Here is a 16,153-nt window from a genome sequence, read left to right on the forward strand (position 1 = left end):
TGATGGAGAAGATCCTATGGAAGAGGTTAGGGTTCCTACTGGAAGAACCTTAAGGAGAAGAAAGGAAAAAGTGGCGAAACATCTGAAGAGGGGGGCTAATGAAAAGGAAAAGGAAAATTTCCAAAAGAGAGTCTTCAGGATTCCTCTAGATAAGCCATTCGAAGAGGCATATTATACCCACATATTGTGGATGTTCTTCAGAGAAACTAGAGAGAAAGAAGAAGACATCAAGGGAATGTTTTGTAAAGCTAGAGAAAAGATGAGGATGAGGATTACATTGAAGAAGAAGAGTGATCCTGGGCAATTTGCAATACCATGCACGGTGAAGGGTATTGAATTTCCACATTCCTTGTGCGACACATGAGCATCAGTCAGCATCCTACCTAGGGTTATGGCAGACCATCTGGGTCTGCAGGTGGAGCCTTTGCAGAAATTGTTCACTTTTGTGGATTTTTCCCAGAGGAACTCAGAATGAATTGTGAGAGACCTAGAGGTACAGATTGGTAATGCCCTAGTTCCAGTTGATTTCCATGTCCTGGACATCAAGCTAAACTAGAACTCTTCTCTACTACTTGGGAGAGCCTTCTTGTCAACAGTGGGAGCAGTGTGCAACTTGCAAACCAACCAGTTGTGTCTAACACTCATAGATCTTAATACCCACTACGACCTAATTCCAGTCAAGAAGCCACAGATGTCCTCCAGAAGAATCAATGATCTAGAAATCATTGCAACTTGCCCTTGTGGAGCCGAGTATGAGACGGAATACTCAGCGTTGATCGAGACTCACACCGCAACATCGATCGACAGAGGCCATTAGAAATCGACCGACAAACTACATGAAGAATCGGCCGATAGTCGTCCAGATGATTGGGAGAACGTCTACTACAACCCCACTATTGCCGCATACACCAGACAACACATGCATACAGAAGAGCCTTTGACCTTTTTGGAGCCAGAAAATCCTACTGGGAAGACAAGGACGAGTATGAAATCTACAGAGATGATCAGGGATGTACCATAGATATGGATGGACACATCATCAATGTGTCCAAGGAAGATATCAGAAGAGTTCTTGAGAGCTTCGAGAGATGAGCCAAGCTTCATATGTCTTCCTGAACATGCTACCTTCTTCACACAGACCAAGCTGGTACTAGAGATCTACACCAAGGACGAGATCAATGAGATGTTCTATGGAGTCTGTGAAGAACAAAAGAAGAACAAAGAAGCTTTCCAGATGAAACTTGATGGTGTCTACTATCCATTGAATGACAGTATCAGTTGGCTAACTACTTTCATGAAGGAGATGAAGCAAGACATAGCCAGAATTCAACATGCTACCGACGTTGCTCGATCGACAGAGATCAACATACATCGATCAACGTTCGTCAACGCACATCGATCGACAACCAGATGCCAATATCGGTCGACGACAATACACCACGCCCACATATGATGAAGTCTCAAGAAAAGTTTCACACCAGGGAAGAAATAGATCAGTTGGTCGAAGGGATCTATAGAGATCTGGAAACTACAGAAGACAGGCTTGATGGGAGATGTAATGACATCTATTTCCCAGTGGATCTTAACATTAGTGCTTTGACTTCCAAGATTGAAGCTATAAAAGGGGAATTGGTGGAGATTCAGAGATACATTACCCCTCGACCAGAAGCATCGTCATCGATCGACAGACACAACAACAAATCAACCGACATTCATCATCGAACATCGGTCGATGACGCTACAGACCGAGGCCGGCTAGTTCCCACGATGACATCAGACATGTCCGACACACATTACCATGGAGAGGAGATCTCAGCTGACACTTACGCCACACTTAGAATATATCAGTTCAACCTTGAGAGTCTTGAAGAAAGATTGCAGAGGGTGGAAAACACAACTGCAACAATGAAGGAGAAATGGCGCAGAGGGGATGAAGCAATGAGAGACTTCAGTGGTACATGGTTCAACAAGCGCAGAGACAAGATGGATATTTGTTTTCCAACAAGTTCCAACTTTCAACACTAACTAGCCAAATCACCTCCAAAGTCAAGCTAAATGACTATAACAAACCGCTGAGTGGGAGGCAACCCACTATTAGGAAATATTTATTTAGTTTTTATTGATATACTATTTATGTTGGTTTTTAATTATTGCAGGTCATAAAAATAAAAAATACAAAAAGAGATCCGAGTAGACGATTGCCGTAAGTATCGACCGACGAGAAGCTGTCGACATCGATCGACATTGCCTAACCTGCCGCGACCGATATCAACATCCCTACATCGGTCGACATCCATTCCGGTCTGGTATATCATTCTAACTTGTTACGTTGAGTCCTTATGATTTAGTTAACACCATAACTCCGACTGAATTTACACTGGGGACAGTGTAGTTTAAGTCTGGGGGAGGTTTACAGATAGTAATTTATTTATGAATCTTATTAAACGTTTTTCAAAAAGTCTTATTGAGTCAAGAAGGAGATAATGAACTAATAGATTTTTTCTTGTTATCTAACCACTTTTTAGCACCATTCTAGACTTACTGATTGCCGATAGTACAAAAGATACTAAAGTGGATCAACATGTCAACTGTTCACACTTGCTGAGATTGTTTGAAGGAACCAAACCTGACCTCCAGCACTAAAATTGACACAACTGCTTGTCTTTGGGCTTGGTATGCATGGGATCGGATTCTTCAAACAAGTCTGGAAAGTAAAGCCTTATGTAGATAGATTAATCACCATTTCTCTCTCTATTTTCGGAATATAGATAATAATAAAAAAAATATTACTGTTATGTATATCTATTAGAGATTTATTAGGAAGGAATACGAACAGGACTTGGTGGCTAAAACCATTAAGGCTTGCTTCATAAGAATTCTATAGGTAAAGGATTAGAACATGACTTGGTGGCTACAACCATTAAGGTTTGCTTCACAAATAATCCTAGGATATAGGTCAAAAAGAAGTGAACATGACTTGGTGGCAACCACCATTAAAGCTTGATTCATGGAAGCATGTCCAATCTTCATCAATGATCTTGCTAAATAAGCAGATTTTGACTAAGAGAGAAAATTAGTAAAGAGAGAGGATATGAACTAATGTTTACCTGCAGGTCCAGATACTTGTTTGAAAGTCCTTGCATCATGTGATCGATACCCCCCAAGGTAAAGCCTGCACTTTTATTTATGCTAAGAAATGAGGTTGGTTGTCAGACAAGATTTCCTAAGTTGTTGGCTAGATGAATTTGGTTGCTAAGCTATGATATGGTATAATGTGCTTTTGTGATTAGGAATTCTTAGATGTGGATTGCAATATTGCAGAGGTTAAGATTCTAAGTTTCAAATCATGTGAGTCCCTGCTGTTTTAAAACCTCATTCAGAGAGACTGTCTGTTTTTTTTTGCTTGAGGACAAGCAAAAGGGTAAGTCTGGGGGACTTGATAGACCATGGATTTGACCCATTTTTATCCCTGGTTTATAGGTGTTTTTTACTAATAATTATTATATTATAGAGTCTATTTATTACATATTTATAAGATCAGGAGTGATTTGGAGATAAGTGATGATTTTGGAGCATTTTGAAGATATTTGGAGCAAGCACCTAAGATGACCATCGATCTCGACCATTGATATCACTCAAATTACCCTAAGGAGTGATTTATACTCTCTCAAATAAGAGGTCGAGTTGTAGTACTTAGGGATCGAATTCACAGGGAGCTAGGGAACCAATTATATCTAATAGTTATATGATTAAGCTAGGCTAATAGTTTATAAAGGAGTAAATAAATATAGCAAAGCAGTAAATAAACCAGTAAACAAGTTGAACAAGACAATTGTTCAGCTTGGCAAGGAGTTGTTTGATGGAAGGATGGTTTCTAGATCTAAGGTTTCTATTCAGGTAATCAGGATTATAATGATATAGAGTCTAATTGTTGCTTGCAAGATATTATAGAACTCAACCGGGAGTACAAATCTAACAACTTCCGTTGTATAGACAGTCTAATATCTAGATCTTGGATCTCAACTCTCATTTTATTGATCACAAGAAAGTGTCGATCGATTATTCTATAGGAATATCGATCGATACACCTTTCACAATATCGATCGATTAATCTATTGGATCATCGATCGATATTGCTTCTAACAAACTTTACGATCGGGTTGAATATGGGTTCACTAGGGTTCCTAAATCAACATTCATATGTTTCTAGCAATCCTAGCTCGATAGAATTCAGTTCAGAGAAAAGGCCAAGCGATGGCATTGTGCCTAATGATTCTAAGATCAGGGTTTTAGTTCATGACTCTAGAACACAAGCAGTAAGAACAATCCTATGATGAATATCACAACTTAGCAATCCTATATTTTGGGCTAATCCCTCATAACATATCTGAACCCTAAACCTAACAGGTGGATCTATTCACACATGAAGTTAGTCACAGAAATCATGGATAGAAGAGATGAAATTGCAATAAATATAAAAATCAAAGAAAATGGAGTTCCAGGAGGACTCTGAAGGAGTTCCTCCTTTCTCTCCTAACAATGAATTCAAGAAATCTTAGATAGCGTAGCTATCAACAATGGCTTATAAATAACATAAATAGGGTTTCTGGTCGTCTAAGGGTATTCTGGTAATTTGGGGTTGCTTCTGGGCCTCAGTCGGTCATAAAATATGCTCGGCCTGCATTCTGGCATCCATATCTATCGATGTCAAGAGTTCTGCATCGATCGACATACGTTCCTCTTCTCGACAGCTTACTCTCGCGAGGCAGACTATCCACTCCTCAGTAAAACGGGCATAACTTCTGCTACAGGATGCTGATTGACCTCAAACCGGTGGCATTGGAAAGCTAACTCAAATCTTTATCTTTTATAGAAATATGGGATCAATCTAACAGTGCAAAGGTCTCCATCCATAGCTAGACATCTAACGCGCTTGTGCAGTTCTACACCTCAAAAGGCTCCAAAATCATCATATTTCTCCAGAACGTAACTGAGCCTGTAAATATTCTAAATAGACTCTATATAGTAGTAAAGATATATTAAAACACTTATAGAATGTGGCTAAAAGTGGGTAAAATCCATGGTCTATCAACTCCCCCAGATTTACATGATTTAAAACAAACGGGCAGTCTCTCTGAAAGAGGTTTGAAAACAGCAGAGACTCACATGATTTAAAACTTAAAATCATCACCTCTACAATATTGCAATCCACATCTAAGAAGTCCTAATCACAAAAGCACATTATACCATATCCTAGCTTAGCAACCAAATTCACCTAGCCAACAACTTAGCAAATCTTGTCTAACATTCTCCTCTACCAACCTCATTTCTTAACATAAATAAAAGTGCAGGCTTTACCTTGGGAGTATCGATCACAAGATGCAAGGATTTTCAAACAAGTATCTGGATCTGCAGGTAAAAGTTAGTTCCTATCTTTTCTCTCTACTAATTTCTCTCTTTAGTCAAAGTCTGCTTATATTGCAAGATCATTGACCAAGGTTGGACAGACTTCCATGAATCAAGCCTTAATGGTGGTTGCCACCAAGTCATGTTCACTTTTTTTTGACCTATATCCAAGAATTCATATGAATCGAACCTTGATGATTGCCGCCACCAAGTCCCGTTCGAATTCTTTTTGTTGGAATTCTTATGAAGCAAGCCTTAATGGTTGTAGCCACCAAGTCCTGTTCGGATTCCACCTAACTAACACCTATATATATATATATACTTTTTTTCTTTCTTTTTCTCTTTTTTTTTTAATTTTTTTTTTAATTTTTATTTTTGAAAATAAATATCTCTACCTATAAATGTAGGGTCGAAATAGAGAGAGAAAATGTGATAAATCTACACAAGGCTTTACCTTCCAGACTTGTTTGAAGAATCCGATCCCATGTATACCAAGCCCCAAGACAAGCTGTTGTGTCAGGTGTAGTGTTCTAGGTCAGCTTTGGTTCCATCAAACAATCTCAACAAGTGTGAATAGTTGACAGGTTGATCCACTTTAGTATCTTTAGTACTATCTGCAATCAGTAAGTCTAGAATGATGCTAAAGAATGGTTAGATAAAAAGAAAAAATCTAATAAGTTCATTATCCCCTTCTTGACTAAGTAAAACTCTTTTGAAACCATTTGATAAGACTCACAATAAACTGGATATCAGTAAACATCCCCCGAGACTTAAATTACACTCTCCCCAGTGTAAATTTAGTCGGAGTTATGTGAATAACTAAAGAATAAAGACTCAATGTAACAAGTTAGAACGGTATACCAGACCAGATTATATGTCGATCGACACAATGAAGTGACAATCGATCGTTGTTGATGAAGTGCTGTCGATTGATGTTGACATGGTCTCATCGGTCGATGGCTAGAGCAATCATTCGACACAATGAAGAGACAATCGATCGTTGGATCTGAAGTGATGTCGATCGATATAGAGCTGGTCTTATCGGTCGATATGCTGAGGAATCGTCTACTCGGATCTTTTTTTTTGTCTCTAAATAGCTAACTAAAACACAATATTAGTAGAACCTCCCCCAGACTTAAACAACACATTGACCAGTGTTATACAGTCTAAGATTGGTGGGGAAATAAACCATAATGACAATATTTAACAAGGTGAAATGTTATACCTGATCGCTGATGGTGAGCGTCGATCGACACAGTTAAGTGGCGATCGATCGATACTTGTGATGCTCTGTCAATCGACAATGGCCTGTTGTCGTCGATCGCTGCTGGTATATCAACTCTTCTTCCTTGGATCTTTTTCCTTTTACCTAACATAAATAAAACACTAAAAGCGAGTAAATAATAAAACCATTTATCTAAATTTCTTTTTTTCTATGAACAGTGTTCTGCTACAGTAACGCTGCTACACTAACTCTCGATTTTCTGCTACAGTGTCGATCGATGTCCATGCTACAGTGCCGATCGATGCTACAGTTCCTCTGCTACACTGTGGTTGCTACAGTGCCGTCGTTACTGTTTATCCATCATTTTTTTTTTTTTTTAACCTGAAATCATTAGAAAACAAAGAATCAATAATAAATTAAAGTAAAATCAAATTTAAAGCAAACCTAATAGTGGGTTGCCTTCCACTCAGCGCTTATTTTTAGTCATTAGCTTGACTTTGGAGATCTGATTTAGCCCGGATGAGAATGAGAACTCGCTCCAAACAAGTCTCAATGTCTACTCTCAAAAGCTTTATCATTCTTGTGTAAAAGCCTCCTCCATAGACTCTTCTCCTTTGTTTATCATCTCAGCAATAAGTAGTGCTCGAACCTTTGCGAATGGCGTTGAGAAGCATCTACTGCGCACCCTGGATTTCCTGACACCATATGAGAAGTGAGGAATCAATGATAATTGAGAATCACCCATGATCCTTTTTCTCTTCTTCCAATTCTTCCTCTTCTTTCCCCTAGACTTTTCTGATCGCCTGGTGGTTTCTCCATCCCTAAGATTTCCACACACATCGAACTCCTTATGCTCTGATACGCGTCCACTGTCGATCGATGGAGAAGGCTTAGCGTCGATCGATGCTGGCTTGTTGATGTCGTTCGATGGTATCTGGTCTGTGTCGATCGATGTTGCTTCTGTTGGGCCCTTATCGACTTCATCTCTAAATCGTAGCCCTCTCTGAGAAGCTTTTACGTGCTGATGATCATCCAACACCTCAATGTGAGAACTGAACTGTATACTTCTATCAGGTGGAATAGGAGATTCAACTTCAAATACAGCGCATGAAACCACATTCTTCACAGGATCATGTATCCTCTTCACTCTTTTGTGAAACCCATCAGCTTCTTCTATCCAGATAGGTGTTCTCTGATGTTTAGGGACAGCAAGGTGTGAGGCCTTAAACATGTACATCCTTTCCTCAATCGGTTCCATCTCAATTATGCAACCTGGCGGAACGTCTAGCAATGGGTATCGATCGATATTAGGTGGGTGGTGTTGATCGATAATTGGTTGGCGGTGTCGATCGATGTCGGGTGGGTGTAAATCGATGATGTGGGGTGGTTGTCGATCGATCTCAGCAGGTTGGTGCCGATCGATGCTAGCCTTTGAAGTTTCTAGATCTCCTCTCGAGGTGTGCTGATCATCATCAAGCTTCTTCTCTGAATTCTGATCCATCTCCTCAAGCCATTCCTCCAGCTCTAAGAAGTCTTCCATAGTGACTTCTCTGTCTACATCGTCGATCGATGATGAGGTTGTAACATCGATCGACGTTGAGGTCATGATGTCGATCGACGTTGAGGTCGTGATGTCGGCTGACGTTGGGTCGTGTCTTCAGTACCAGATTCCTCTACTCTGCTCAGCTCTCCAGACACATGTTGTTCATCCCTTTTTGCCATAATGTCGTTGAGCAGCTGTATTGGAATCATATACTACTCATCTAACAATGCTAAGAACCTGTCCCATTTATCATTCTTCTCCTTTTCTCGAGTTGCTGTAGCTTCATAGAGAAATTTGTTGAGGAAGGCGGTCTTAAAGTCCTCCCAGCAGGTTAAAGATCTTGGCTGCAACTGACTGAACCAGCTAAATGCATCTCCAAATAGAGAATAAAGGAAGATTTTGCAGATAATGTGGTCTACAGATACTTCATTCTGCTCGCTTGCAGAGGATAACTCCTCAAGTTCTTTGATAAGGTCTCTGGGATCTTCATGAGGAAGACCTCGGAAAGGGTCCACACTTCCCCAATCATACCATTCCCGATTCAGATCAAAGCTGTTTGTCTCAGCAACATCAATCAGATCAGGGATTACAGCACCCTCTGCATTAATCAATTGTCATGTGCTGTTGCGAGTGCGACCTTCTTCGTCTGTTAACATCCCATTCTCGTCCACTGTAAGTATGAGCACTTCGACCTTTTCTGCCTCTAAACAAGTGGTGTCAGACGGTGGATGAACAGTGTCGATCGACGGTGGATGAACAGTGTCGATCGACGTCGATCGACGTCAGGTGAGCAGTGTCGATCGACGTCAAGTGAGCAGTGTCGATCGACGTCAGGTGAGCAGTGTCGATCGATGTCAGGTGAGCAGTGTCGATCGACGTCAGGTGAGAAGTGTCGATCGACGCTTGGATTTCTACGCTGCCCATTGCTGTCTGGAGGGTGTCGACTGCCCTCTTAGAATTATGGATCACGCGTTCCAAATCCAGTAGCTCTACTAGTAAGAGCCCTATCCCCTTGTTGCTTCTGGTACTGATATGGATGTACCTGAAACACAAGAAAAAACTTTATCATTTTTTTGAACAGTAGTAAAACCTAGACTAAATCTAACTAAATAAGATCTAATGGCAATCAAAGCTCCCCGGCAACGGCGCCAAATTTGATATCACTCAAATTACCCTAAGGAGTGATTTATACTCTCTCAAATAAGAGGTCGAGTTGTAGTACTTAGGGATCGAATTCACATGGAGCTAGGGAACCAATTAGATCTAATAGTTATACAATTAAGCTAGGCTAATAGTTTATAAAGTAGTAATTAAATATAGCAAAACAGTAAATAAAGTAGTAAACAAGTTGAACAAGACAATTGTTCAGCTTGGCAGGGAGTTGTTTGATGGAAGGATGGTTGCTAGATCTAGGGTTTCTATTAAAGTAATCAGGATTATAATGATATAGAGGCTAATTGTTGCTTGCAAGATATTATAGAACTCAACTGGGAGTACAAATCTAACAACTTCCGTTGTATAGACAGTCTAATATCTAGATCTTGGATCTCAACTCCTGTTTTATTGATCAAAAGAAAGTGTCGATCGATTATTCTATAGGAATATCGATCGACACACCTTTCACAATATCGATCGATTAATCTATTGGATCATCGATCGATATTGCTTCTAGCAAGCTTTACAATCGGGTTGAATATGTGTTCACTAGGGTTCCTAAATCAACTCTCCTATGTTTCTAGCAATCCTAGCTCGATAGAATTCAGTTCAGGGAAAACACCAACCGATGACATTGTGCCTAATGATTCTAAGATCAGGGTTCTAGTTCATGACTCTAGAACACAACCAATAAGAACAATCCTATTATGAATATCACAACTTAGCAGTTCTATATTTTGGGCTAATCCCTCATAACCTATCTGAATCCTAGACCTTATAGGTGGATCTATTCAGACATGAAGTTTGTCACAGAAATCATGGAAAGAATAGATGAAATTGTAATAAATATAAACACCAAAGACAATGGAGTTCCAGGAGGACTCTGAAGAAGTTCCTCCTTTCTCTCTAACTAAGAACAATGAATTCAAGAAAGCTTAGATAGCGTAGCCGTCAACAATGGCTTATAAATAACATAAATAGGGTTTCTGGTCGTCTAAGGGTATTCTGGTAATTTGTGGTTGCTTCTGGGCGTCAGTTGGTCATAAAATATGCTCGGCTCGCATTCTGGCATCCATATCGATTGATGTCAATAGTTCTGCATCGATCGACATACGTTCCTCTTCTCAACAGCTTCCTCACACGAGGCAGACTGACCACTCCTCAGTAAAACGAGCATAACTTCTGCTACAAGATGCTGTTTGGCCTCAAACCGGTGGAATTGGAAAGCTAACTCAAAGCTATATCTTGTGTCAAAAGATGGGCTCAATCTAACAATGGAAAAGTCTCCATCCATAGCTAGACATCTGACGCGCCTGTGCAGTTCTGCACCTCAAAAGGGTCCAAAATTACCATATTTCTCCAGAACGTACCTGAATCTGTAAATACTCTAAATAGACTCTATATGGTAGTAAATATATATTAAAACACTTATAGACCATGGCTAAAAGTGGGTAAAATCCATGGTCTATCAACCATCGGTCGATATTGGAGAGGAATAATCGATCGATGTTCATATCTTGACATCGATCGACAGCGAAACGCGCAGAAAGCCCGTTTGGTCACAGCCGACTTGAAGCCCAAGTCTTCCCCAATTTATAAGATTACCCCTGACGTGTTTTTAACCTAATTATGTAAACTTTGCCACCATATTAGAGGCAAAGTGTGCTTTTCTTGTTTTATTATTTTCACAACAAGGTTTTCACAACAAGATTTTCAAAGCGTGCTTAATCATATACCTATTAGATCTAATTGGTTCCCTAACTCCCTGTGAATTCAATCCCTAAGTACTACAACTCGACCTCTTATTTGAGAGAGTATAAATCACTCCTTAGGGTAATTTGAGTGGTATCTCTCAGCCAGCTCGAATCTGAGAATCTTACTCTCCGAGACGAGAACCAAGCCCTCAACACGACCAGCAACAAAAAGCGTCGATTCTGGACTCGGTTTTGCCCCATGCCAACTCTAGAGACACCCAACTCCGGGACGGATGCAAATCTCCCACCTACGGCGTCGGGAGAAGGTGCGTCAGCATGTGAAATGACTCGGACCCACGAAGTGGAAGAAAGCGAATCTGAGCCGGAATCCAATGAGGAAGTACCTGACGGAGCAGCGATAGCGGGGTCTCCTATGATCGCTCATCTTCACCAGATGTTCTCCAAGAGGCTTGACGCCATGCAGTCCATGGTGGAGAGGCTCCCAGGGGTAGCTCCCCCCATCCGGAAGAGCAACCCCGACTTTTATGCCGATACTCCTTTCACGGATGAGATCACCTTGATCGAGATGCCCAGGAAGTTCTCCATCCCCATCATAAAGGCGTACGATGGCACCACTTATCCGGACGACCACGTCGCCCAATACAGAAAAAGGATTCTCGCCGTAGCACTCCCAAAGGGATCGTGCGAAGCAACCATGTTCAATGTGGTCGGCTCCACTTTGACCGGACCCGCTATTCAATGGTATATCAACCTACCCTCCAGGTCTATAGCCTCCTTCTCGGTTCTCAGCGATATATTTGTGGAACAATTCGCCAGCAGCAGGGACCTGAAGAAAACCTCTGACAGTCTCTACGTGATCCTCCACCACCGAGCAGAACCCCTACGAGGCTACATAGCCCGCTTCAATCAAGAGAATGTGGCTATTCCCGTATCCAGCATCCCAACTGCTAGCTATGCCTTCAAGAGAGGCCTGCTAACCAAATACCAATGCAAAACCATGGAAGATGTCCTATCTCGAGCCTGGGCGTAGGTAAAATGGGAGGAAGAACTCGCCAGCCACGCTAAGGCGCAACAAAAGCCAGATCCCAAGACGATCAGACCAGACCGAACCGAGTGAGACGAGAAACCCTCTCAAAGACCAGCCAGGGACTCCGGAAATCGAAACCGGGGCATATACCAGAAACGGCCGATCGAGAAGGCAGAAGGGATGGCAGTGTCCACGTGGCCAGACATCTCTCACCTCTCCGTCTTAAGGCCAGAGCTGATCAATGTTCTGAGGCAGATGGGCCAGCAGGTTAAGTGGCCTCAGAAGATGAAAGCACCTGACTCTTTCCGGAACTCTGGTTTCTGGTGCGACTTCCACCGAGACCACGGTCACAAAACGGAGGACTGCGTCGCACTAAAGATTGAGGTCAACGAGCTGCTTAAGAAAGGACACCTCAGGGAGTTCCTTTCCAAAAAGGCCAAGAGCCATCTAAGCAAGGAGACAACGGGAAGCCCACTGAAGCTGCTCTCGTCTCCCCACCTCGTCAGGACCGAGTGATTCATGTCATATCGGGCGGTTCGGAGATCAGCGGCATAAGCCATGCGGCCGCGAAGAAAAGCACCTCGAATGCTAAGCACGGTTTAGAGGCAGCCAAGCCAAAATGCCTGCTCCTAGGCACGGACAAAATAAGCTTCACGGCCAAGGAGCAGGAGAACTTCTCACCCCGCATCACCACGTCCTAGTCATATCGCTCACTGTAGCGAACTGCCTGGTGAGAATGATACTGGTAGATAATGGAAGCTACGGCAACATCATCTTCCAGGCCGCATTCAAGGACCTAGGGCTGGAGGAAAACGCTCTAACTCATAGAATAACCCCACTTATAGGGTTCAGCGGGGAAGTCAAACAGACCGCTGGAGAGGTGACCCTCCCCGTGTACGCTGAAGGGTCAACATGTCAACCAAGTTCCTCGTTGTTTACTGCGACTCGTCCTACAATATTATACTCGGATGGCCCTGGATTCACGGCATGGGAGCCGTCCCTTCAACTCTTCACCAAATGGTGAAATTCCCTACACCCTGGGGCATAAAGGCGATCAGAGGGGATCATGAGTATTCCCGCTCCTGCTACCAGACTACTCTGAAGGGAAAGACCAAGGTCTTATAGCAATTACAGAGTAAGCCTCCGGCCCATCAGACCGAAGAACCGGAGGTAGAGGAAATGGACGACGTGCCACTAACCAAAGGTGGTCAGATTCGACATCTCAAGATCGGCTCCAAGCTGACCGAAGGATTGAGAAGAAGACTAGTAGACTTCCTCAGGTCTATCTCTGATTGCTTTGCTTGGCCCCATGCAGATATGCCTGGGATCGACCCGGAGGTCATCATGTACAAGCTGCAGGTGGATCCCCTACATCAACCCGTCAGACAAAAGAGAAGGAAGTTCGCTCCCGAAAGAGACACAATCATCAACGATGAAGTCAAGAGCCTGCTCGGCGCAGGGTTCATTCGCGAGGTGCAATATCCAGAATGGCTAGCCAACGTCGTCATAGTCAAGAAAAAAAATGGGAAGTGGAGAGTCTGCATAGACTTCACAGACCTCAACAAGTCCTGCCCAAAGGACTCCTTCCCTCTGCCTCATATAGCCAGCCAACGTAGTCGTGGTCAAGAAAAAGACGGGAAGTGGAGAGTCTGTATCGACTTCACGGACCTCAACAAGTCCTGTCCAAAGGACTCCTTCCCGCTTCCTCATATCGACAAGCTAGTGGACGCCACCACGGGGCATTAGCTGATGAGCTTCATGGACGCGTTCTCACGCTACAATCAAATACTTAATCATCCGGAAGACTAGGAGAAAACATCCTTCATGACGTCCAGAGGGTTCTACTGCTACAAGGTTATGCCCTTCGGCCTAAAGAACGCGGGATCAACTTACCAACGGCTGGTAAACATGATGTTCACGGACAGATCAGGCGAACCATGGAGGTCTACATCAACGACATGCTGGTCAAGTCCCTAGAGGCAGAGGACCACATATCTCACCTACAGCTGGCCTTCTCCGCCCTCCAGAAGTACAACATGAAGCTCAACCCAGCCAAATGCTCATTCGGGGACGGCTCTGGCAAGTTCCTAGGGTACATTGTAACCCAGTGGGGAATCGAGGCCAACCCGGAGCAAATCAGGGCCATTCACTCAATCCCTTCCCCGAGGAACGTCAAGGAGGTTCATAAGCTAACGGGAAGAATGGCGGCCTTGAGCAAGTTCATCTCCAGACTCTCCAACAAATCTCAGGCCTTCTTCGTAACCCTCAAAAATCCAAGAGACTTCCAATGGACGGAAGAGTGCGAATCCGCTCTATCGTATCTCACCACTCCTCCTCTCCTATCCAATCCTCTACACGGTGAAGTCCTGCTGCTATATCTAGCAGTCTCCGAACACACCGTGAGTGCCGTCCTCGTCCGCGAGGAGGGAAACAAGCAGCTACCAATCTATTACGTAAGTAAGGCTTTCCTGGACGTGAAAACCCGCAATAGCCATCTAGAGAAGCTGGCCCTAGCCCTGATAGTCGCTGCTCACAAGCTCCGACCCTACTTCCAGGCTCATCCAATCGTGGTTGTTACCTCTTTCTCTGTAAAGTTGGTCCTCCACAACCCAGAAGTCTCTGGACGCCTAGTCAAATGGGCTGTGGAACTAGGGGAGTACGACATAATATTCCGACCTGCCACGGCTATAAAGTCACAGGTCCTAGCGGACTTCGTGGCTGAATTCTCACTTGCCTTGCTCCCAGCTTTGGAGCAGGAGGTACGCCTCCGAGGCGAAACTAAGGAAGAGGGAGAATGGATCTTGCACGTTGATGGATCCAGTAACGTCAGAGGAGCTGGAGTGGGGATAGTGCTCACCTCGCCAACGGGGAACACAGCCTCAAGGGCCATAACATGCAACTTCAAAGCAACCAACAACGAAAGCGAGTATGAGGCCCTAATAGCAGGTCTAACCCTCGCCCACCAAATGGGGGCAGAAAACATCCAGGTCTTCGGTGACTCCCAGCTGATAATCAACCAGGTACAGGGAGAGTACCAAGCAAAAGATGGCAGCATGATCAAGTATGTGGAGGTCACCCAACGACTAATCAAGAAGTTCAAGAGCTGCAAGCTCACTCAAATCCCCTGGGAACAAAACTCGCAAGCCGATGCCCTCGCTAATCTGGGGTCCTCCCTCGAAACTAGTAGTCAGATGAGTATCCCCTTGCTCGTGCTTCAATGGCCAGCCACCCTAGAGGAACCTCCTTCAGAAGAGGTCTCCGCCGTCGAAGAAGGTGAAACATGGATGACCCCCCTAGTCCAGTACCTTGAAGCCGACATCCTCCCGAAAGATCGCAACGAGGCCAGGAAAATCAAGAAGCGAGCCGCAAGGTACTGTATCTCCCAGGAGAGGCTGTACCGAAGATCCTTCTCTGGCCCGTATCTGAGGTGTGTCACACCCCGAGAAGCCGCTAGAATCCTTGTAGAACTACATAAAGGAGATTGTGGATCCCACTCTAGCGGTAGAAGCCTGGTGCTCAGAGCCAGAAGGGTGGGTTACTACTGGACGATGGCCTCCGACGCCGACAGACAAGCAATGCACTATGACCAGTGCCAGAGGCACGCTCCAGTCTCCAAGATTCCCCCGGAGAATCTCAAGTCCATAAGCTCACCATGGCCCTTCAGAAAGTGGGACATGGACATAGTAGGGGCAGAAGGTCTTCCTTCAAATAGTCCCTGACTACTTCTCCAAGTAGGTCGAAGCAGAATCGCTCAGCCGCATAACATATCTCAAGATCCGTAAATTCCTGTTGACCTACGTAATAACTCGCTTCGGGGTCCCCCACGAAATCGTCACCGATAATGGACCCCCGTTCACGAGCCACAACTTCAAGGAGTTCTACAAGGACTTGGGCATAAAACTAACTTTCGCCACACCCCGACACCCCTAATCTAACGGACAAGCCAAGTCCACAAACAAAACCGTGGTCAACATGCTTAAAAAAGCGACTGGAGGGCTCTCACGGAAAATGGGCGGAAGAACTACACGGAGTTCTTTGGGCCTACCGGACCACTCCCAAAACAGTAACAAGGGAAACTCCCT

The 16,153-nt window shown here is 43.7% G+C and overlaps 1 protein-coding gene across 1 annotated transcript; it reads left to right on the plus strand.

The window, feature by feature from the left end:
* The first annotated feature begins 14,008 nt into the window (after positions 1 to 14,008).
* On the plus strand, positions 14,009 to 15,790 carry LOC106330724. Its single transcript, XM_013769150.1, has 2 exons — positions 14,009 to 15,498; positions 15,571 to 15,790. The coding sequence occupies exons 1-2, from the start codon at positions 14,009 to 14,011 to the stop codon at positions 15,788 to 15,790; spliced, it is 1,710 nt and encodes a 569-aa protein (XP_013624604.1).
* Positions 15,791 to 16,153: the final 363 nt, after the last annotated feature.

Source organism: Brassica oleracea, chromosome C3 (assembly GCF_000695525.1).
Source record: "Brassica oleracea var. oleracea cultivar TO1000 chromosome C3, BOL, whole genome shotgun sequence".
Taxonomy (NCBI): Eukaryota; Viridiplantae; Streptophyta; class Magnoliopsida; order Brassicales; family Brassicaceae; genus Brassica; species Brassica oleracea.